The sequence below is a fragment of the Catharus ustulatus genome, chromosome 1, assembly GCF_009819885.2.
Source record: "Catharus ustulatus isolate bCatUst1 chromosome 1, bCatUst1.pri.v2, whole genome shotgun sequence".
Taxonomy (NCBI): Eukaryota; Metazoa; Chordata; class Aves; order Passeriformes; family Turdidae; genus Catharus; species Catharus ustulatus.
Window position 1 is genome coordinate 122,139,965 of NC_046221.1, and position 25,757 is coordinate 122,165,721.

At 37.2% G+C, this 25,757-nt stretch overlaps 1 protein-coding gene across 2 annotated transcripts in view; it reads right to left on the minus strand.

The window, feature by feature from the left end:
* Positions 1–860: 860 nt before the first annotated feature.
* The window catches only part of TOX (thymocyte selection associated high mobility group box), a 217,215-nt gene continuing 192,318 nt past the window's right edge, over positions 861–25,757 (minus strand). For both annotated transcript variants that reach the window (XM_033069988.2, XM_033069996.2), the window contains 3 exons: positions 13,561–13,947; positions 4,562–4,713; positions 861–3,122 (listed from right to left, as the gene is read on the minus strand). In XM_033069988.2, the coding sequence (XP_032925879.1) occupies positions 3,086–3,122; positions 4,562–4,713; positions 13,561–13,947 (576 nt within the window). In that variant the 3' untranslated portion in view covers positions 861–3,085. The remainder of the gene's footprint in view (positions 3,123–4,561; positions 4,714–13,560; positions 13,948–25,757) is intronic.

The following is a 25,757-nucleotide window of genomic DNA, read 5'->3' on the forward strand; positions in this document are numbered from 1 at the left end:
ATTGGAATTTGGCTTCTTTGGTCAGAGGCAGCAGCTGGATGAGATTTCTGCTTGAACACATGTGAGTCTGGGGATAGAGAGACCGGGATATCTCCTGTCACCAGAACACGGCCCACTGAGAGCAGCAGTAAAATCAAATAGCTTTTCCTTTTTAAAACCTCTGCTTACCTTGTGTAAGCAGATGGGATTTACAACCTGCAGAATGCATATGTTGCCAACTTCTCATTTTGTCCACCATGTTTTAAAAATAAATTTAAAATACATTTTTTTTCAATGAATGGCAGACTATTTCCTTTGATTTCTATCACTCTGACAGATGTTTTTATCATATTTGCTTGCTGTTACTGTGTTACTTCCATGTGCAGGTTGTATAGTTCCTGTGTGCTTTCTCATTATCATGGTTAGGACAGATGGCAACTTACAACCAGCGACTGGAGTGTCTGTGTTACTGTGGTGCCTAAGGCACAGTGCTGCAGTGAAGGATGGGGCATGTCTTCACCAGCTCCAGTGGAGTTTCACCAGCTCACAGAAGGATCCCAACCATCTATTGGCAATTTATATCTGTCAATACACGGCCAAAAATAAACAGCAGACTGCCCATGGCTGGCAACCATTTCTTCTTCTTGAGGTCAGACACGAAGAATTGACATTTATGGATGGAAGTTGGATCTTTCTTTTGGAAAAAAATGGTTTCAGTATACCCATGGTCAAAACCTGCTGTTCTTCCAGCACAGTTGTCTCCTCTGAGCAGAGCTCAGACACAGAACCACACTCAGAGCACTGGATGGGTAAAGTGCATCACAGCAAACACACCACAGGTCCCCCTGGTTACAGACTGAGAGACACCAACTAGCCAGAGGTTCATACAGAATAAGTATTTTATTCATGATGTATTTTTTTATTTACATTAAAGTTTTCTTGTATTTCGAACTCTGCTTGGATACCGAAATTAACAACTTTATGTGACTGCGCACCTGCTCTAAAAGAAATGAAGATAACACAGTTCTTTTCCATAAAAGAAAAAGGAAAACTGCCTGTCGAAATCAAAGTTGATTTTTCTCATTCTCAGTAATTATCTTTTCTCTTTAGAATTAATATGAGTGGAAAATGTAGTTTACTATAATATAATAAATAGAAGACATTGGGTAATTAGTAGTGCTGGTATATTTCTAAAGTACTAAACAGACAAACAATAAACTGTGAATTTAATCACAAGTTCTCATACAGTTTCAAGACAGGAAAATTAGAGCTCTCAGCTACAGTCATTTGAGTAATCACATCTGATCTGCATTATTTATTAGTTATTACATGCCAAGTGATTCCAATTCTACATTGCCTGAAATAATTCAGATGCAAGCATGCCTTTGTTTCTGTTTTGTTTTATAAAGAAAAACCAATGGCATTGCCAAATGTGTATTCTATATGAATTGCTTCCTTTATTTCACACAGAAAATACAAATCAGTGGTACTGTCTATTAGTGGGATAGGCATCTGGGACAAAAACATCCAGAAATGTATTTTCAGAGCTATCCCTGATTCTAACTATTGACCAAATACCTTCTTTTGGATAATTTTATCCCTTTCCCTGTTGAACTTACCTTTCATTCTAGGATTTATTTCTGATATACTCCCTCAAATTCTGTAGGACTTTTGCATATATAATAAAATGGCTGAAGCATATTTGGTAATATTTCTTTTGGTAATATGTTTATTCCACTTGACAAATTAACAAAACATGATGAAGTTTCAAGAAGCAGTGTTATGCAGTTTTGTTCAGTTAGTCTTGTTGGTTCAAGTCTTAGTTTTGGGCAGCTTCCTGCTACAATGCTTTAAAAAGGGAATTACTTAAAATAGCATTTTTTCTTTTCCATAACAACCAATGAAATAGAGAAATAGTTCTTGGTTACCTTCATTTTCTGCCATTAAAGCAGGTTTGTTGTTATATTTGTCACTGTAAAAACTAAATAAAGTATTCACATCAATTGTGAACAATTTGTGCCAGCAAAAGTTAAAGCGTCAAAGAAACCTCTTTAAAATGCTAACAAATTTACTTACAAACACCTATATTTATTATTTCATAAATAGGCGCAACAGGTTCCATAAAAAAGATTAAATACAGACACAGTATGAAGAAACAATAATACATAGCCATATGTAGAGGTTATAATTTAGCTGTCTCCAATCTGTTTCTGCATCTAATAAAATATCAGGTAAGCATTTGGCAGTTTTATACATAAAAGGACTTAAATGACGTTTACTAACCAGTACACATAAAGTGATTTTCTTTTAAAAAAAAAGCTTTTTTTTAGGCAGTACAAAATAAATGTGTTTGCTCTTTATCAACATTAGTTTTTTCTCCTAAGTTTTTTGTATTTATTTCATGAGACGAAGCCAATATTTTTAATTAATATAATTTGGGACTACTTTACTTTTTTCTCCAAATACTTTGAAAATATAGACTATCAGTCAGTTGTTTAAAAATGAAGTAAAAATATGAATGTTTGCCAATTTTACCCTTATTGTGAAATCAATAAACTGGAATGAGCCAGTTTCAATTACAATTAGCTACAAAAACATTCACATTTTATACTCTAGGAGAGTGTAACATAGATGTTATTTACAAACTTGCTATGACTGCTACATCAAGCCATTTAAAAAGTCTTTAGTAGTTTCATATAAACACCCATTATGAAAAACCAATGGAAAATCCAGGACTTTTATCCGAGACATCTACAGTTGCTAAGGCAGTTACTACCGCAGCACTTCACAGCAAAAACCAACATAAAATCTGAATGGTCCAAGTTTCCTTCAGGGAAGAAGAAAAGCAATGTCCGTTACAGGATCTCAGGGAAGGGATGGAAAAGGAGAAAGAAAGAGAAAAAATTGGAGGAAAACAAAAGAAAAGGAAAGAAGCAAGACTATTTTTTTCCAGAGTGGGTGACCCACAAGCTCAAATAGTCCTAAGTGCTCAGCAACTTGTATTTTCTAATAAAATGCAGAACTGCCTTGACTGCATAAAGCAATCCATGATGAAAAGACTTCCCTGCATTCCTCAGTGAAAGGAAAGGAGAGGTGTTTCAGATTTTCAGGTAAGGTAGAGTGCTTTGTCCCTCTGCATGCCCCTGTTCAAAGAGAAAAAGAACAAATGTGATTTCTTTTTTAAATATTTGAAAAAATTTTAGTTCTATTCTTCCAAAAAAAAAATCAGCCCCACAATCCCAGTGCATGTCATTAATTCCAAGCATATCACTGAAGTATAGCTGCATTGCCGTGGTAATAATAAGAAAAAATCATAGTGACATATTGCAACCTGGAGACGACATCTTTAAAACTGCACAGGACTGGGACATGGGTTTAAGCACTGGTTTGGAATAACCTGCACTACTGGGCTGATAGCACTGACTACCAAAAACAGAGCTTGCAGCTCTGGATTTAGCACAGGTCTTGGAATGATGTTCCATAAGCACCCTATAAGAAGCAGCCACTTTCCTTAGAGGCAGGAGGGCTTCGTTGCATGAACATGGCTGTCAGCCACTTACTGAGCCTCTGGCATATTTGATTTACTAGTACAGATACAGCCAAGCCATGGGGCAGCAGTGATAGGTATGGAAAAGAGTGATGTTGCTGCTCAGACTAGTTAAAGTCTGCCTCAGCGTCAGCAGGTTGTAGCAAAGCTGTTATTCCAAACTAGTAGCCACCCAAAACTAATATTCAGTTCTAGTTTGAGTTCCAGAAACACTTTAAACAAAAAGGCAAGTGAAATTCTCGTTTTAAGTAAATGTAATGGAGGAAATTGGTCTTTAGTTCTGCTTTCTGTTAATTTGTCTGGTCTAAACTTGAGAGGAACCAAGAGCTTTTATCTGCTATTGCCATGGGGATTCAGCCTAAGTCAAGGGGAGGTCAGCCTGGTGGACATGTTCACAAGGCACAACTTCTGTAATTTAAAACTCAAAAGATACCTTCTCTTCAGTCCTAAATGTTTCCAGGCAGTTCCTGACACAGTGACATGTCTCCACAAAAACCATGCTGCCAGAAGGTGAAGGTTCAAATGGGTTGCTAACCTTATAGTGAGGACATAGGGCTCCTACAGGTATGGTGTTTTGTTACTGGTTACAGCCATGTGGTCTTCATGCCATTCTCCTCCGTGTATCAGCCCTGCTTGTCACTGATGTGGTTTTTCATGACCCAAGCTAGTTATTTTCATGACCCAGACTAAAAAATAGTTAATATCATTTGCCTCTCATTGAGACATAGTGATCTTAAAACTTCTTTCTTACTCCTTCTCCCTAAGATATCAGTTGTGATCTTCTATGGAATGCAAGTTCTCTCAGACCTAGAAAGTGCATGTGCTGTGATAAGGTGACAACAATATCTAATAAATGTATGTATTAAACGCTTGTTCTCCCACAACAGATTAACTGCTGAATAAATATATGGCCATCACAGTTACATTTCAGAAACATTGTAGGAAAAGGGGTACCAATGCTGTTCCCAAATTCTCTATCATATTCTTGTGTCATGAATGTTGCTCAACACAAGGTGGCATTCACTGGCTGCTTACCCATTACTGCAGTAGTCATTATTCCAGTCCACAGTCTGTGCTGGAGGATTTCTGCACCCTGAACGAACATACTCCATTGCTTGGGTAACAACTTGTGCAGCTGTTGATGTTGGATTGATGATATTCTGATAATCAGGCTGAAGAGTAAATCCCTAGAGGAGAAAACAAGTACATTACAAAGTATGGGAAAAAAGTAACAGGTTGCGTGCATTAAAAAGTAAAAATGCAGAGTGTACTGTGAAATGGTAGAGAATACTTTCCAGGTGTGATTTTGATTATAAAACCTAAAATAGGCAAAAAATGCTTTCTAAAGCATTTAGACAGCATTAGGTAGGTGCTTTCTAAATTTTAAAATCTTTCTTCGGTTTGAGAAATGAAACACTGCCAAAGCGTTGTTCGCTGTTACACTGAGATGGAACTAAAGGAGACAGAGCAGAAACAATTCAAAACCAAGAGAACAACTCAATCACTGGGACAAAAAGGTCTGTTTGCTCCTTAGAGCTTCCATTTAGATTAAATGTAAGCATACACACCAGTCACTAGTTCCCAGAATATGCAACAGAATCTTTTTGAAGGATGTAGGCAGCAGGTGGCTGACTGTTTTATTAGACTACACCTATTCACGTATTGTTCTCAAAACCCTTTTTCTTCATTCAGTCACAAAGGGGCCATCTGCTGCTTCTTTTATTTGCACTTCTCTCTCAACTAAACGGAAATTCAACCAAAGCTTTTTAACAGTTGTTGGACTAATGTAGTGAAAGTAGCACAGAATAACTTGCTTTTGAAGCCAAGGAGACAAGAAAAAAAAGTGGAATTTACAAAGAGACATCTAACCTGCTCCCTGAATTTTCTGTCATATGGAAAGTCAGAATAATTTTTAGTTCTTTTGATATATTCTGATGTTTAAATATTGTGTTTCAAACCCGAGAGAACAATTGAAATTTCAAGGCTAGTGCATCTGGTTCACCCTGTATATTGTATTCCTGTAAAGTAGGAAGAGCTACACTGGGTAAAATCATGGGAATGTTGTATGAAAGCAATCAATGTCTGCTGAATAAAACCAGACCAAACTCCTTCCTGGGGCAAGGGCATACAATTCCCACTCAAGTTAACTGGATGTATAGCTACTAAATCAGAAATGGAACTTGCACCAACATGCCTGGTTTGGAAACTCACTCCTTTCAGCCAAAGGACACATACAAAATAGATAGAATTAACTTTCATAGCTTTTAGTTAATTTAGGATTCGTGCATTGTGTGTGATTGCTTTTCTAATACAGCCTTCATTTGGACAGGAATTTGGTGGACAGATTTTTTTCTCCAGGTTTAAGAAGGCAGTCACACTACATTTTGTCAAGATAAATTAATATCCTCAGCTTTCACTTGGCCCCCTTCATCCACAGAAATTACCTTCCTTCAAATGAAACATTACTTCCTTCTTCTCATCTCTCTTCCTTGGCTATTCCCTGAGGTCCTGCTGGTGTTTTGCCCCACCTCTCTTGTGCACTGCCACCTCACTCCACTCGTCTTGATCACGGGTTTTAGTTTAGACCATAAATGACTGCAACTTTATTCCTTAATCTTTTCCATATGGAGAATACCCTGAGCAACACTTCAGAACTTAAGCACTCTTGGAAACCTCACTTTGTCCCTGTTGACTCAAAGAAACAGACTATTAGCAGTGAGCAAGTTCACAGCTGAATTCTCTATCTAGTTACCATGTTATTTATATACTACCCTGCTAATGAGATTAAATAAAGCCTTCCCATGGAGGGTTTTACACCCATGGGGACTGTAATCCCCATGCTCTGTACACTGCCTTTTCACCAAGCTCTGAACCTATGCAACATGCTGCAGAGACAACCCCCATGCCTGCAACAGATCCAAAGGAAACAGCAATTGAGCAGATTTCCCAAGGACTTTAACTGGAGTTTTGTGTAATTAGAAGGTAGAAAATTTGAGTTTGTATACCATCATCATCATTTTTATACAAAACATCAACCATAAGGCCTTTCTAATTTAGCTGTAAGAGGAAACCAACCACAGAAAAACATCCCACCCTCAGGCACTCAGATTTACCTTTGGTAGCAAATCTCCTGATCTAGCACATACATACAAGAAAAACACTACATAGGGACATTAGCCAGTAGCAAAGCATGCAAGTGAGCAGGCACAGAGACTCAAGGACTCATAAAATCATAGAATGGTTTGGGTTGGAAGGGAGCTTAAAGACCATCTGGTCCCAGCCCCCCTGCTGCAGGCAGGGACACCTTCCACTAAACCTGGTTGCTCATAGGTCCATCCAACCTGGCCTTGAACACTTCCAGGGACAGGGAGCATCCACAGGCTCTAGACAACACTTGTACAGCAAGGAGACAGTTCCTCCAAATCCTAGAAAGAGACCACCATTACAATATCCATTCCATTTCTTCTGGAATTAGGATAAAGAAATAGCTTAGATGGCAGAGAATGGTCCTGTGTTTTAACTCAGGAACTGGGTGTGGATGCATTCTCATGTTTTTTCAGGTTTTCTGTGTGACCACAGCCAAATTGTTTTGGCTGTCTTCCAGCAAAGCATGTGTACACATGTGTTTGGACTGAATTGGTACCTCTCATGTTAAGGCTGGGGCTGCAGAGGCAAATTTAATTGTTCTACCTGCAAAATAAGGTGAAACAATGCTTTCATTTTGTACCTGGCAAATCTATTTAGTTTAAGGCTGCCTGGGATTTGGGCCTGTTTAGGGCACACTCAGGTGATAAATGCCAACACGGTGCAGGATTATCTGAGCCAGGCTCCAGTCCCAGAAGGGTCTCAGTGGTCCCTCTGGGGAGGGTTGAGGGCTACCAGAATGCTGCACTGTGATGGAAAGCATGCTTGTTAAAGAGAAATCATTTAAGCAACCTCAACTCAGTATGAAGGACTGATAAAGTATGGTACTGTTTAAGATGCAAACAATAATTACTTCAGCATTTTCATCAACAGGAAAAGCTCTGAAAATACAGATCTGTACAACAGAGGGAAACAGTCTTGTACCAGACTTGTGGTAAATATCTGGGTATTATTTATGTAAGCCCTTAACAAACAATGATGAAATAAAAAGTGCTCAGAAAATGAGTGCTTCGAGGTCTAATTAAACAATGCTGAATGTTTTTGCATTGTAATGCTCAAGAGAAAATCACCAACTGTTTTGCAACATGCCTAGAATTTTAAATTTCATTTTCTTGTCCCAGATTGAAATAAAAATAGGGAACTTGATAAAGATTAATTCGATGTCAGGAGGGACATTTGCTCTTTAATTAGATTTCTGTAGCCCTAGCAGTTTCGTTGTGCCACTGTAGCAAGTCCTAAAAAGCCTGCAGCAGAACTAAAGAGTGATCCTCATCTCTACACTTTACTAGGAACTAATTTCATTTCCTGCCTGTCTGGAGAGGTATTTTCAACAGGCATCAATGTTTTTGTCTTCACAACTGATTTATTCATCAATCTCAATGTGATATTTTAAACCTTTAAATTACATCCAAATCCTAAAGCATCTGTTTATTACACAAGGAAATTGAAAATCTGTCTGTGTGATATCATACAAAGATTTTTCCTTAAGGTTATAAAGGAAGTTGACAGATATTAATGATTTTTTTTTCTCTTGACCTCATTCGAAGACAAAGCTTAACAAAAAAGAAGAAGAAATCTGGACAAATACAGCAGGTTCCTGAGTTTGCTGTATATAAAATATATACCAGAAAAAATGAGGTTATTATTTTTGGCAGGCTATGCAATCATCTTGCTGTATACATTTATTTTCTAAAGGAAAAGAAATACCTAAAAGTAAACTGAAATGAGTTATTATTAAAAAAAAAAAAAAAAAAAAAAAGGTGACATACATTAATCTTCTGGTGCTTTTTTATGCATATGTACTTGCAGCCATGGTTACTAGACATTATGAAACTAGTTTTGCTTCCTCTGCCTGTGAACTGAAATGGGATGGAGGTGGACATGGGACTCACCATCCCATGCAATGCTTGGGTGAAGAATTTTGAGCAGGGAAGGTGATGATTCCAGTAGGACTTCTTAAAAGGAATCCTTAACAAGATCTGGGTGTATTAAGGAGGAAGTGGATCCTCAGTCTCATCACTCTTCACACCAAAGAGCACAGTGAACAGGCTGGATAGAGGGGTATGCTCAGAAAGAGGCACAAATGTCCTTGTGAGTAGAGAAGGGAAAGAATGATCTTGCAAGTGAAAACAGGCTGGAGCTTCAGCTGCTGTTTCAGCCTGAACTTTGGAGAAATTGTGCTGATTTGGATGACAAGGGTTAATAAACAGGTCAACTAAGGCCAACTGAGTAAAAACTAAACATCATGTCAAGCCTAAGAAACAGACTGGAGAGAAACAACTCTGTATCAGTTAAAAAATTATACAGTGATAAGATCCTCATATGAGCATTTCTTCAAATCTACTGTGAATCTACCTATGCATCAAGGATGGAGAAAATAAAAACTGTGGCAGAGTGGATTTTGAGTTTGAAAAGTAAAGTTTTAACATGGCTCTTGTTAATATTTAAGAAAAATATAACAAATTTCAGAATTAGAAGCTAAAGAAAATAAAAATCAGGATCTAATTTAAATCTAAGTATGAGAATAGAACTAATAGTCATTTTTTTAATAGTTTAGAGGACTATAACTGTAAATAAGCACCCAAAAATAGTGAGCCTTTTTAAAATTTATTCATTAACTGTTGGAACAGAAGAGAAAAAAGACAAAATAATCTACTTCCAAGAAGTTACAATTTAGATAACTCAAAACAGATTGTTTAAAATAAATAAATAAAAAATAATTACTAATGCTAGGCTTATGACCAAAATGCTAATATCAAAATTTTACATTGCATTTCGGAACAATTTGGATGCATTGCATCAGCTGCATACTCCACAAAGTTAATTGATTTTAAAAATAACAGAAATTGTGCAGTCACTGGGGATTTTTGGCTAACAACACTTCTGATTTTCTTGATGTTCTGTAGTTTTTGTGTATCCTCAAAGGAGACTGCCCTTCTCCAGCTGGCAGTCATTCTTGATTTGGTAGCTGCACACGTGCAGGCAAGGAGTGCTTGATATGGAGAAGGACATGCTATTCCCTGTAGAGCTGATGAAGATCAGCTCATTGTCCTGGAAGCAGTAGGAACAGAACTCTCTCCCCAGGTCAGTACTTCTTATCAGTCCTTCCTCAAAGTTTGCATAAAAGAGTTTCTGAATTTCATGCACAATGGTTTTTGGAGAACTGTGTTCCTGTCTTCCAGAGGTGAAATCTGGATCTCTATGTGGTTTTTTCTTGGAGTTGGCAGTCCTTCAGACATACTACAAGATGGCCTTTGATATGAAACTATCCTCCTTTTCTTGGAGAAAATGTCTGACCAAATGTCACAGAGCCAGAGTTCAAGCAGGGGATCTGTTGAGAGCAGGGATTCGCAGAGCCTGCTACTGTTGAGTGTCACACTAGTGAGCCATGAACTATTTCAAAGAGGGATGTTTGGGAAAAAAGGGGGAAAAAAAAGTAAGAGAGAGCCCACAATTGATGATTTCTCCTTCTAATATGTCTCCAGCACAGTCTGCAAAGAGGGTGCCCAGCCAGGTGAGCACACCAACACCTGCAGGAGAAGACTGCTAGGAAGCTGTTGGCAGACTTTCTCCTCTATTGCTCCATGTTGCAATGTGACATGAAAAAAATTGCCTCTTTTTTTCTTATACTGCATTAGTCTATTTAGTATGAGTATTGCTGGGGCTTCCAAAGAGGAAGGTGACTCCTGTTGCAAGTGACTCCCTTGGGAGTGGTATGTTAACTAGTTTCTGTTCTTGCTGCTTTCACGAGTCTTTGGAAAGGCTTATGGTGGCCATACTTAAGCATAGAGGAAATAAAACAACTTGAGGGAAGAGGAAGTAAGAAAAAGTTGGCTTAAAGACAACTATTACTCTGCTTTATCATAATTTATATTTCCCATTCTTCTTGGCTGTCTTTTTATGCAGGAGAGTGCTCTACACAGTATTGTTTGGGACTAAACATTACATCCAGACCTCCCCTTCCCTCCTCACCATAGGCCAGACAGAGTGTGTGCCCCCTCTTTCTCCTTACTGCTGTTGGCTCTTGAGCTGCTGGGACAGCTCCATTTTTCTCCCACTACATCTTTTCCTCTTTAACAAGCTCTGTGATCAGCAGTGTGTTTGCTCTATTTCGACCAGAAGGGAGAGCAAAGTCCTTTGACAATTGAGTCAGAAAGAGGGCTTTACTTTCAGGTTGTAGTCTCTTGACTTTTTGCTATTTGTCTCCTGGTGACCAACCTGTCTTCTATATTCTAACACAGTATGAAATCCTGGTGTTGTATTTTCTATCATCTCTTGAATAAAAGGGTCACACCTAAGAAACTGAAGAGAATACCACTGTTCTGTTCTGTCATGGCAAATCATGGTGTTGTTAGTACACCCCCAGCACTATAATGTAATGTACATTTTGCTATATTTAAATTCAATTCTATACACTCTATAAACTCTATATTCTATACATTCTATAAACTCTATAAGGTGTTGTATGCTAAAAAATACCCCAAAAATATTCCAAAGTCAAATGACATAGATTTTCCAGCTGCATTACACTCAAAAGCTGCATTACTGTAGAGTAAAAGGAGGGGTGTAAGAAATATAAATAGGCTTGTAGATATTACACAGTGCTTTAAGAGGCATGCAGATGGGCAGTGCAGCATTTCAACAAGTAACTAGCACCTTGAGTGAAACAGAAATATCACACCATGTATCTTCATTAAAAGCATCAGCCTTCTTGACTAAGGAATATGAGTTGGTAAAAAGCATTTAACCTAAAATTTTGCGAGTTTAACAGGAACACAGATGTACAACATTTTTACTTAACTGCAATTGTCTTTAGTTAAAAAAAAATCATCATGATAAAGGTCTACATTCTGACTTCTAGAGACCTGTTTTCTACAACCAAGTGTCCTGTATTTTTTCTTACGCTAGAAACAAGTCAACTGTGTGCCACGTATCTCACAGATGACTGAAAGTACTTTCAAACTATGGATGCACACATCTTATGCTACAAGCTTGCACCTTGGCAAAATGAAACATTAGCAGAACCATACTTCATTACCTTTTCTTTGGCAGAGAGTTTAGAGTAATGCCTAAGTGTTTACGCATACAAAAATTATGTTTTATGTATAAAACATATAAAACATCTGCATCGCACCTTTTGCTAGCCCCAACTGTACTATTTATTCACTAAATAGAGACAGATTTTCAAATCTATTCAGTAAATTATGACTAACAATTCTGGAAAAGACATAAGGAGTTCTGCATTGGACAAGTAATATACAAGTGACACTGAAGCTGGCAAACAATCTTAACTTGGAAGATGGAATCACTGTGCAATAAAAACTCGTTGAAATACAGCTATAGGATCTCAACAGGTTGCTGTCACAGATGTAATTTTTCACGTTTGCTAAATGAACCAGAGTATTGTTTTGTCTCTCACTGCTCTGAGCCTTCAGGTTAAACCAGGATTCCTCCAGGCTTAGTATCTCCAGACAGACACTTCTGGCTCACCTGCCTAGGACTTCCTCTAGTTAATTCCAGCTGCCCAGGCTTGGCATCATCTTCTGAGTTTCTCTGAGACATAAGCATAGCTCTCCTGGAACAATCACACTAACTGCAGGAAAACCTCCATGAATATATGACTCCACATCCTTGTGGTCATAAGTCTGTTGAGTCTGTTTTCTCTGATAGTGAAAAATTAACTGAACTAGGAAAAAGATGTGAATACTTCACAAGTTTTACTTCCTGATTACTCCAAATCACTCCTGAGACTAAGATCAAAGTTTCTGAGTAAATCCAAATCATCCCAAGAATATCCTGATTTATCTTCTGAGCAAATAAGTTTATCAGTCCAGTTTGCTTTCAACACTTTTGGGGTTTTTTTCTGCTTTGGAAAATTTCTTTCCCTGTTAAATTGTTCTCCCAGCAAGAAGCTATGGTTTGTGTTCAGGTATTCCCAACTGCAAAGATCAATCTTGAGAGGAAATGTTTCTGGCTTGGAAAGCAGATGCAAATGCCTTGTTAGCAAAGGTGAATTTTTAGAGAAATTTAAAACATGGAGCAAGTTCATGACTATGTATTATCAGCTGGTACTGACAAGTTTTGTGTAGACAAATTTTGTAGATTCTTGCAATTCCATTCAAAAAATTTTCATTTTAATGCCACTTTGAAAAGCAAGATATTATTACTGATAGTCAGATCTCACAGAATACCAAAGGAAATTTTCTTTCATGAAATCAACAGTTTATTTTCTCTCTTTGTACTCCTCTGTAAACCTGGAAGGCACAATACCATGGATGGTCTGCATGAACTTGTAGGAAATATATTGAGGATCAACCATCTAAAACATTCAGAGTAGGAAAAGAAAAACCAAACAAAAAAAGCCCCATGTTGGGATGGTGGACACAGTCCATTTATTTCCAGTAAAAAGAAGGTATATCTATTTAGCAAAATGAAGTTATGAATGTGGTATAATTTAACTCTCTCGTGTTCTCTTAATCTAGTATGTTCAACACAACCTGGGTTACTTGATGTTTCCTCTGACAGTTCCACATCCCAGTCAGCACAAGGATAGCAGCATAAGCTACAATCATATATTTTTCTAGACATGCCTGCCTTTTGTTTGTGAAGTGTGACTCCTGAAAGCTTTGCATTTTGCTGTTTCAGGGTAGTCACAGATTGGCAGATGGATCTATGGACAACGATGGACATTGTTGCTAGCACAAACACTTCTACTGCAGTTTTCCGTCATCTGGTTAAACATATTCATTTGTTCTTGCCCTTGAAAGACTAAGCCTATACTACCATGGTATTGGAATGTGCAAATTTAAAGCCAATCTAAACCTCTCCCCTCCCCACGCCCTCCACAAAAATAAAATAATTCCCCAGAGATCGGAAAAGCTCCAACTTACTTGCTGCATTGTAGGTGAGTGTAGAGCAGGCTGGACCTGCATTGGTAGCTGGTTTCCCATGGACTGCTGCATTGGGATGGGCTGGTGCTGCTGGATGTTGAGATGCTGGTGCAGAGGGGGGCTAATCTGAAGAGGTGGCGGTGGGGACACGGCCATGTTCGCTATGGAAACAGTCACTGGCATTTGGTTGTTGGGCTTGGGCGCTATGTTCCTGGGGATGTTGGCATGCATGGCAGTGATGTGAGGATTCATTCCTGGTTGTTGGTGGTAGTGGGAGCTGAGGTACAGTGCAGAGTGAGCCTGGGCAGGCCCGTGAAACACTGACTGCTTTGAATTCATCATCTGAGGTTGCGGAGAGGCTTTAACATCAACAGGTTCGCTGTAGCTCTGTTGGGGAAAACAAAAATCAGAAAATACTCAGAAGCTACCAATTATGGCTGTTCTACCCCCTGAAGTCCTTGCTTAAGAGCCATAGGCAAGCATTTATCTGAACCATCAAAGTTCCCTAGAAATTAAGTTTGGTTATTACTCTAGAAAAACAATTAATGCCTTTCACCTTACACTTCTGCTTTCAACATTGAAAAAAAAAAAAAAGTAGCTTAGCTCCTTTGTTTCCTGGTCTAGCCTGGCATTTTCTTTTTCCAAACTTGGAACTGCCATCACTGATCTAATATCTTACACAACCAAGACAACCAAGCCTGACACATTTTTTCACATAAGCAGCCACTATTATTGTCCTCAATTTCATGGCCTAGTTGAAAGGAGAATTAGGAGGGTGGGTTACAGCAAAACTCCGCAGTGATTTTTGACATGTCTTGTTTTCTCGTCTGCAAACCATGGATAAAATTTTCAAGGTCTTTTACCATTGATATTGCTAATAGTTATTTATCAGTTAGTTAACATGATGAAGAGGCTAAACCCCATCCTCAGCTGTTCTGCTGCATGGAACAAATACATCAGTTGCTGTACTAATGCCTTTATTTTGAAATATTTTGTGTTGGAATGCCATCCATGCCATCAAATATATTAAATAGGCCACACATTAAGAGAAATAGGAATACTCTGAATAATTTCACTTTTAGCAAAACCTGCCTTGTTAATCCAATTCATAAGACTCTGAAAATTCTGCTTAAAACTTATGGCTATATAAATGTTAGCCTGCACCAGATATAGGGAAGTCATCTTTAGTCTAAAGCTAGAAGAATAATGTATAGAATATGAGAAACTGTGGTTTTCAGAAATATTATGGTCTGGCCAGATTTCTTAAACTCACTAATAATAAAAGCTTTCCATTAATGAATAAGAATTTGAATAATACTTTTTGTTCTAATATTAATTGCTACATTTAATTAAACTCAATTTGCTCAATTGTTTTTCATACATTTATTTTCTTAGATATCCAGAGTCTAACTCTGTGCTCAAATAAATGATGGGGAAAAAAAAAAAGAATTAACTCACATATGCTTCTAGGTGGGAATCATAATCTGAAGTTAAGTCATACTGGGATTAATAGTCAGTGAAAGGTGAAACATGCTGGAAAAAATGGTAGAAATGTCCCTCTGGAGAAAGTCACTTTGTCAAAACAAGGCTGAAAGCTGCATACACGCCCTTACTCTGTGATCTCCGTGTCATGTTTGCTCAGTTTACAAGTCAGAATAAGTTTCATGTTACTCTCAGCACTCCAGGGTCAGTGAAGTCTATTTGTATTCTTCCTGAAGGATGCAACATCACCAACAAACTGTTGACATGAGCGTGACTGAAATTGTTTCATTATATGCGGTGATAAAGATGAGAATGATAACTTCCTTTTCCCTATGTGTAACTGCAGTTCCATTAGCAAAAACCCCCTTGTTTTCTCCAGCAAAGGAAGGAAAATTAAATGAATATGAAAAAAATTAATGCAAAACTCTGTCTCTGTGGATTTGCCTAGCTCTGCTCGCATGTGGGTGTACACGTGTGCAATGTGTATTATGTGCATGCTTGCAGGATTCAGATGCAGACATAAAAGCCTGAAAGTAGCTGAAAAATCTACCATTACTTGGCTATTGCTTTTTAAACTCTGAATTAATGTTCACAAAAACATGGGAAGAATCTCCCCCCTCTCTTCCCAGTTGTACTTTTAGACACCCTCGTGAGTGTAGAAGCAACGACTGGCAGGTTTGCTGAAATTTCAGTAATTCAGGTTTGCTAATTAGCAGTGTGATCAGGAGACTCCTCTTGGATGTCCCGTGCTTATCACACATTACAGGAGGTGCAGGCTCTTTCTTGAGAGACCTGGAAGTTTTACTGAGAGCATAGTCCCTTCATGGAAACAGCTTGTCTTTCCATGATGTAGCTGGCAGGCTCTGTGTGGTCCAAGCAGGGATAATTGCTCCTGAAGTGTCTAAGGGCAGATTGGCTAAATTAATCCTCCTGGTGAGGTGAAAAAGCTTTTGACATACTGATACACACTTCTATTCCTTTTGCAACTATAAAGATGCTGCCATACACCCCTTTAACAAAGACACAGGGAACCAATCTAATTACTGGACAATTCTGAGTTCACACATAAGTGATGGATGCATGGCCTAAACTGATAAAATTACAGACATATAGGTAGTATAGCTTGATACTTCAAATGCTGAATTATGTTAAGAGGAATTACACAGTCTCTGGTCAGAGATGAGTAACACTTGCTACACCTCTGAGAAGAGCTCTGCAAAGTGATCAAAAGTTTTGATTGTCTCAAGCTATGAATCAGTTTTCTATATGTTTCACCACTTCTTGATCCAGCAAAAAGCACAACAGTTCAGTTTAAGACCAAGTGTTTTTCTGTAACTTAGGATGCTTTAAGTCATATGTGACCTGAAACCAAATTGTCCAATATCAGTGTAAAACACATCAATATTATCAGTTACTGGAATCTTAATAATTGAACCCATTAAATGCCATTCTCCAGCATACTGTACTTTTAGCTTTTTTCTGCAGCTAGGTCAGAAACACAGATTCTATAAGTATTTGAAGACAATAAAATAGGTACTGTCAAGTATTTCAGCTTGGTGATGTCACTTTGCTGTGAAACAAACCAAGAAGCCTGTATGAAATATACGTCACACTGTGATTTTGGGCCCAATTGCTGCTCTCACAGACTAGAATGGGCATTGCACAAGTCCAGTGCAGCACCAGACAGTTTTAGACAAGAAGTTTTATTATGAGTAAAAATTGAAGTTAAGAAAGAATGGATTTGACTGTCCAATATGGGCTTCAAATGCACAGTTATGTTCCCTACTTTGCAGATTGGATTTCAGCCAATTTTCTCTTGACCTATCCAAGGAGAAGAGCGCACAAATGATTAAAAAAGCTTTCCCAAACCTCTAATTAATCTGCCCCAAACCAACACAGACAATTTACATCATTAATTCATAGGATGAAGTTCTAGGATAAAATTCATATATATGCAGTGAAGACCAAAATTAAAAATCCATACACACAAGCCACCAAACATTGGTGCTAAATGCTATAAACTCTTCTACTAGACTTGTAGTGAGAGCACCTTCCATCACTACTAGGCGAAGAATGGTGGTGTAGACCCACCACTAGAGGGTGACAGAATATTACATTTAGTTAATGGTAGGTGGTGGTATTTCACACATACATTAGTGAACACACACTAGAGTGACAAATTAGGTTTTCATAACAGTCCTTTATGCTCTTTGAGTGGCTTATACTTGTTCTGGAGGAAAAGTTGCAGTCTTACTGTAAATCTTCACATTCTCCATAGTCTAGGACAAGGATTTCCTATGGACCTGTCTCTCCCAAATTCATCACCTAATACTCTTGTCTAAATTAAATTAAAAAAAAAAAAAATCAGAAGGTGAAAACCAGGTAGGTAGGCCAAGAAAATAGAATGAGACAGAGAAAGTATGACTGCCCTTTAGGCACAACACAAATACAATTCCCACCCTCTCCTCCCAAAGAATCTGTCGTCTTACTGAAACACGAAGAAAAAAGGGAAGAACATTTTGAAATCCCTACAGAAAGACAATGGAAGTGGAAGAGAAAAGGAAGGAACAAAATAGGAAAAGGGAAAGAACAAAATAAGTACTATTGTAATTCTGATGATAACAAGTAAAATTATATTAACTAAAATTACTGGTGGTGCATGACCCTTGGTCCACAAAATTATTTTATTTGAGTAATATTTTTAAGGAAGTTTGTGATTATATAGCTGTTCTTAAGAGAAAGTGTTCAGGGTTGATAATTTTGTACAAAGTTTGGAAAGTGCTGAATCAAGTTCTTCCCCGTGATTTTCAACAAACTCACGACTTTCCTTCCAATTTTAGAGCAAACAGAGCTTTCCCATGCACCTCTATTCCCTTACTGAGTGCCAAAACTCCTTATGCTTTACTGCCAAAGTAAAGAATTAAATTAGGAATAAAGGGTTAAGCATTGCTCACTTAGTTGTGCTATTCTTTTCTGAAGGGAACTGCCCTGGGACTAGTGGTCATTCTTACCACACTGCATTCAGGTACAAGGGGTGTGTCTGTTCCTTAGAGGAAAGCGACATTGGCATTTTCCTCATCCCATCTGACTCACTCCTGTGGTTGAGAAATTATTTTTGGTAAATAATGCTCAATTTAGCTGTGTTATAGAAAAAAAACAGCCTAGATGATGCCATTTTGGCATCTCCACAGCTCCCTTTGGGATATAATTTGAAAACTTTGAAACAATTTGAAAACTCCCACTTTAAACTCTCACCTATGTATCTGTGTAAGCAAACAGCTCTTGAAACCTACGCATGGGTATTGATTCTCTTTTTAAATTGTGTGTGCCTTCTGGCTACTGTTGGAGATTCTAATCCCATTTCTGTTGGAACATAAACATCCATATGGTTGAAAGTAAAGCAAGGAGATGTTTTAACAAGGCAGTACTCTAAGGGACTGATCATTAGACTAGTGAATTTAAAGGAAAATCTACTATTAATTCAAACAATTTGTATCACAGCCCAACAATGTGTCTGGAGGTCCATTTCATTTTTCATGAAAACTAGGTAGGATCTGACTAAGAGGCTGAGAATCATTCCCAGTTGATCACTTTTTTGACTTCTGATGAGAAATATACCTAGAATCTACAAGTGCTTCATTTCCATTGTTAACATGTTCATGTAGTTTTGTTAGAAATGTTGCCAGTAAGAAGAACTACATAAATGTATTCACATGTAATGTACATATATGGACATCTTCAATTTACATACTTTGTACATGTTTCATATTCAGAATTCTTATCTACTATACAGTAGTATGTGGGAATTAAATAGATTTTTACAATAACTTCACCCTAGTAAGCAGTGCTCAATTAATATTGCTTCTTGTAATGTAAAACTAAAAAGTCAGTGTTGTCTCAGAGAAATCAGAGATGTTCTATTTACAGAGAAAAAAGGGTTTTTATTTTGTTCTATTGATTTCAGAAAATTAATGATCAAAGCCTTTCAGTTGGAGCAATATAATTTCAGTTGTTTACAGATGAGATATTATCAAAATGCATCTTTATTAATAACACCAATTAAGCTCTCCTTTGTAGTAAAATATTTAGTAAATACATTCAGAGCAATCAGTAAATGTTCTTGGTAGTGCAGGATGCTTATGTGTCCTTTAAATATATGCTGAGAGACCTCCTCAAGGGCAAAGTGAGCCTTATGGCCAATATGCAAACAACAAACTGTGCAAGCAGCTTTACTTGTGGGCAGACACAATATATTCCAAATTCAGATTTTTTTTTTTTTTTAAACAAAGCCTCAATGGTATAACACAGTTCTATTTTAAATGAAAAACAAGTGTTTCTCTAAATGAGAAATGGAGGTCTGTAATCCTCTCTCTACAGACCAGAATATGTACTATGTGAGTATTTCAAAGCCTGGAAAAGAGCTAAACCTAATTCATGTTTTACATGAATAGATATCATAAACCTATGTAGGTGCCATGCTGTCCCTTTTCATGGCAGTGCCATGCTCACACCTAGTTATTGGTGTCTGTCCTTGAGCCATGCTGAGGAATTCAACAATTTTCAGACTCTGTGACCAGAATGAAGGTTACATTCAGGAAACAGCAGTGATTATGTCAGATGGTACCAGAATGGTCCAGGGTGTGCAGGCTGTGATCAAACTTAGGCAGGCCTGACTCAGCTTAAAAATGAGTTATCTTCAGTACTGTGACATTAAAGAGGCAGATAGAAGGAAATTGGCTGCATATTTATGCAGCTCCTACAAAGCTTACCTAAGCTTAAGTTTGCATCTGCTGTCTTTGCTGTCTCTTTGGTGGAAGGAGCATCTTGAATTGTTTATTCCTTCTCTCAGCTTTTCTGTGTTCACATAATCCTGTCTGTTTGTAACATTTTTGACATTTTAGGTCACTTCCAACCCCAAGCCTGTCCTTGAGAAGAATCCCTTTTTCTAGTCTGCATGGGCTCAGCCATTTCATTAATATCCCTGATGTTTATGAAAGAATGACTTCTCTCCAGCACTGCTTTCTCTTTCTGCTTAGCTCTTTAACTCCTACAGAGATCCCTTTGATTTAACTCTATCCACTCCACCAGATAACTCATATGCATATTTGGAGTGCAGCTGCCTTCCTACCTAAGTCACAAGAGGCTCTTAGCAAATGACGTTTCCTATTTTGTTAATTCCAGTCACCTATTGCAATAACAACATCTGGGACCCCAGAGAGTTCAGAAAGCTTTTTGACACATTCTTGATGTTTCAGAAACAAAGGAGTAAGCCATGGGTTGTCATCTATAATTAGTCAAGGTGGCTCAGAAGAACATCTTCAAATCTAAATATACATTTTGTCATCATCTGCAGGGGATTGTCATGGATTCATTTAGGATATGTAAGTAAAAATGGATGTTTTATGAATATAACCTGGGTACATGTGATAAAGGATATGCAACTTTAATTTGATACAAGTGTTTTAATTCCCCAAATGGAAGCACTAGGCTAATAGTGAAATCTAGTTTTATTAACTCACTTCAAAAACACACACAGTTCCTCTTCAAATCAAAATCTGGCTTCTATCAAGATCAAGACATTTCTGTCACTTTTTGGCAGAAGTTATGTGAGAGCATCTCTCAGTTTTTGCACTGCTGAATGTAAAGTGTTACATGATTTATCCTCAAATCGGATTCATGGCACTAACGTAAATATAGTTTGCTCTTTATTTTCAGCTGCAGTAGATCACTGGTTTCCCTGCTAGACAAAAAAAAAAAAATTTGGACTTGTGTTATGATGAGATTAGACAATTGTACGTTTACATAGCACATACTCTGATATATCACATATTTGCACATAAAGGATTTAATTTATGATTCCTTGACAATTTCTGAGTACATCATAATAACTCCAGAAATAATGAAAGAATGAGGTATCACGGAAACATGAAGTACCTGCTTTGGAAGCTTTTCATTAAAGTTTTTCCATCTAGCACTTCTAAAGGGAGAAAGTAAAACGTGTATGTATATGACATTATTCTGGGATTGTTTTGTTATTGCTTTAAGGGAAATATTGCCATATGCCTTGTAGCACTTTAATAGCTACCAAAAAAATCATGCATCAAACATAATTCTGTTTTTTATTTATTATTTCTCTTATGCTTTCACTGAGAACAGCCTAACTGGTTTATGAAATTCCAAAAATGGACTAGGACTGGGTGTAGTGAAGGAAAAGCTGTTCTCAGAAGCAGGTGCTTCTTTGCCAACAGCAGAAGGGATGCTGCTCTCATTGCATGCAATAGCCAACTTGTTAAAGCACTGACCAGGAGACAAGACACTTCAGTCACCAACTCTTGTCAAGCGATATTAGAAATTTAATTCCCAAAATAAATGTCCTAAACCCCAGCAGCTGCTTATTTCAGAAAGGAGTGAGCCAGGATAGAGTGCCCCCCTACATCTGAACTTGGCCACGACGAAACTATGCAGCTACAGAAAACAAATTGTGGAGAGAGCACACCTGCACACATATATTTATTTAGAGTTGGGAAATGAATGATCAGGGAGACCTAATATATCTTTTTGCTTTTTCATATGTTAGGCAAATGCTCTCACCACATACATATATGAAATTGGAAACTAATATCAGCTCTACTATTTTAGTTTTGAGTTATTTTTGAATTTTGATTTTTTAAAATTGTTGTTGTTGTGTTGTTTAGTTTGGTTTTTGCTTGATTGTTTTGTTGATTTTGTTGCTTTGGGTTTTTTTCCCATCATGGTCTCCATATTGCTTTTTACAAATAGGTCAAATGTTTTTATTTATGTCCACTGCATTTTTAAGAGACTTGAATTCCTCGGGCTGATCATTTTTATTACAACACAGGCAGTGTAACAGATATTTCGGGATCCCAGAACTCTCTGGTTGCAAATTGCTCTACTAATGGCATAAAGGCAATGTCAGCCTTACAGATATGACCTTTAGTTTTCTTATGAACCACAATTGCAAGATGATGGACTAGGAAAAGCTAAGTCTGCCATATCTTTCAAGAAGCAATTTTATATGTCCAAAGGATTTGCACTGTCCACAAAACTGAAAAATGTCCAATGCCTTTACTTCGAAGTCAAGTGAGGACACCACCTAGTCTTAGATACAACATCAGAGTTTTGAAATATGCCTGAGTATTTTGAATTGGAATAATATTCCCCTTGCTGAGAGGTTTTAGCTTCAGCCATAGTCACTAATGTATATATCTTCATGAAACTTGAAATTGTGTCACTACACAGAGAGAATTAAAGATTCATCTAGTCAAAAAGAATAAAACAGGGATGATAAATCTTTTTTGTACTACTGAAACAGATACAGTTGTACTGTTATAATTAACACACATATATGTATCACTTGTATGCTCATAAATATGTTATGCATGTTGAATACATAACATGTATATATTGTTTTATAAATACTCACAGGTGAACCTATGTAATATATGGAAGTATTTCAAATACACCCATATATATCTGTATTAAATATATATATTTGAAAGATCAAGCAAAAAATCTAATGTCAGCTGGAAAAAAAAGGCTGGCTAAGCTACAAAAAGTGCTTGTTTTATGAAAAAAAGTAAAATTGCAATTCACAGCATTTTATGTAATGCTGTACAAATTACCAGATACCAGAGACTGCATTTCTGGACCTGAATAGTAGTAAAAGTTGCAACTAAGGGCAAATATAAAGACACTTGTTTACAATGCAAAGGCTTAGTCAGTACTATAAGCAATATGGCAATCTGCATAGCAGAAGATACAATGCTTTGTTATGTGTTTTCACTTTACCTATCAATTCCTACACACATGAACAAACTGAACAACACACCCATTAATTTCAGCCAGCATAAAAAAGGAGAAAATACAGGAAATATATATGAATGGGAATTAATGCATACTGATATATTTATACAATCCTATTACCAGACTTGCTGGTGACACTTCCACTCTTTTCACTTATGATTTTGTCAAATAACACAGCCTGGTAAGATACACACTATGGGTATGTGTGACCTCTGTGTGTGTGTATGTGTGTGCCAAACTCCAAACTGAACTGCTCAGCTTTCTAAACAATGAACTGGGAGGGGAAGGGAAGGGAATGGAAAGGAGGCAAGAGAGGGGAGGAGAGAAAAAAAGCAGAGTAAAGGGGCAAGGAGCTGAGTGTCATGAAGAAGGCCACTCTCTCCACCTGATGCTCCACTTCCATCCCAGAGCTTGGGATGAACACCAGTGTGTCTGAATTCCATTATTCTGCTGGCAGGCAGAGGCTAGGAAGTGCCCTGGCAACAGGAGTTCTACCCTGTTTCTCTGTAATCTTCTATTTGACTATTCTGGAATCTCAAACAGCCACGATGGTGCCATGAATTAAATCGCAAGTCTGGACCACTGAGGTAGAACATGGTATATGTCCAGTCCTTGTTTTTCAGAAAAGAAAAGACTTGCAAATTAATGCAGAGAAACATACACAAAGAGTCTTATATGCTCACTAGTTTAAAAACCAGTAATACTTAATGAAAAAGCTAGCAAAATCAGTGTTGAAAAGACAGGAAACAGGAAAAGCAGCTGCTCTGGGAGGTGTGAGGCACCTGCTGAGCTGGACAGAGGGGACCTGAGAAGAACTCTTGCCTACTTGTGCCTCCTCTTCCTGCAGACAGAGACCTCTAGGAGGGGATATGAAAGAAAGTTTGATAATTGGATGACATTTGGATAGCAAAAGCATGTCATGATGGGATATGAAGCCCAGTTGAGCATCTCACAGCTGCCACCTTGAAGTCATTGAAGCTCTGCTATGAACATGAAGGGCTTAATAGTGTTCAAATACTTGGAAAGATGTTCCAAGGAGAACACACAAAATTGCTGAGAACGTGATTTCACAATTATTTGATTGTGTTTGAAATTATGGACAATATAAACTTCCCGCTCCCAAGATTTAGTGAGAATTTCTTAATACCAAAGCACTGCTGGGATGAGCAGCACAGAAAATTCTATAAAGCAGCAAAATTAAACAATGTGCAGGAAATACAACTCAGGAGGATCCAGGGTGAACACCTGATTATAAGTGTGAGGTAAAGAGTGAGGTACAAAGTATAAAATACACATGTGAGCAAATCATTACTACGGTAATCAAGAATTTTTGGAAAAAATGTGTTATTTTCAGCATGTCTAAACTTTTGATAATGAGGTCTTGGAATTTAAATAATACTGTCAAAGGTAGTTTTTATGGATGGTAATGTAACAACATGGGTATAAAATACCACATTGACTCCAAATAATCTTAATTATGTATTATATATATTTTCTCATGCTTACAGGCTTGTCTAAAAACAGTTAAAACAACTCTTCTGGTGCCATATAAATATTTAATAATGATAATGTGAATATACTGATATTATATTACAAATGGTTATTTTATATCCTTATTCATAGTGGACTTTAGTTACATGCCAGCTCTGTTAGATTCATTGAGTGTGTTCATGGGAATAAGCAATCAGTACTCAGCTTCATGAAGTTTATATTTTTATACTTTTCACACTAGAGGAAAACATTACATTAGGGGCAGAATTTAAATAATTGCTTAAAAGTTAAGAAAATGCTTCAGTGCTTTTCTGGCGAACAATAAATTTGAATATTTGCACAAATGGATTCATGCACTGAACTGATCAAGTCTTCCAAATATTTTTTTCTAAAAAACAAACCTCAGAAAACGCCATCATATACTTTTTTATATTTTAAAAAAAAGGTAATTTTTTATATTATGCATTTCAAAATTAAGCCACATAGAGTGTTATGTAAATAGTCCATGATATGCCAAATAATGATAGCCAAGTTATCTTCTCAAGTGAAAAGCTGGGTAAAAACTTGGAATGTTTTGAGTTTTTTGTACCTATCTTTTGCCAATAAGCAAGCTGTTTCAAAAAGATTTGCTTGTGTTCACATGGTACTCTTTCTGAAGGCAATGATTATTTCTGGAACTGAACAGTCCTAATACAGAAATGAAAGGTATACTGTAAATCACTTTAACTAAATAAAGGAGTATTTTTAATGGCAGCTAAAACAAGGAAAGCTATAGGACACAACCCCCAAAAATGAATTAGGTGACAACCTATTTTAGACTTTTAAATTCAGAATAAACACTGACCAAATATGTAGATAATGGAGAAATATGCATGAAGAGTCCTTTCATGGCTAATCATATAGCAAACTCCCTGAAAAATTAATATAGTATACAGAGTAGAATTGTGTGCAGGGCCCCAGAAATATTATGAAACTAATCAAAACGTTCTCATGTCCTATATACCATTCCATCATTCATACTGTACTCTTTACCTCTAAAATTTCTTTTATTTAAGTAAGAACAAAATATATCTAAACTTGTTTTGATGGACCCAAAACAAGTGATTCTAACTGGTATGATTCGAAGTTGCTCAATGTTTTTATCACATGGACACAGTACAATAATTTCACATTCTTCTGCATATTTAAAAATCTATTACAAATTCTAAAGAGTCTACTGCAAAATTATGGGCACTTGAATAAATCTATTTATAAAATTGCTACTGGCTGTGTATTTGGTGTGTTCCAGTAAAGAAAATTCCACCATTGTCTTAGTGGTGACCTATGCTGTGCTCACACTGTGAGCTGGACGTAAAACGGAAATTCACATTTCTTAAAAAAAATCTGCAATATCATCTGAG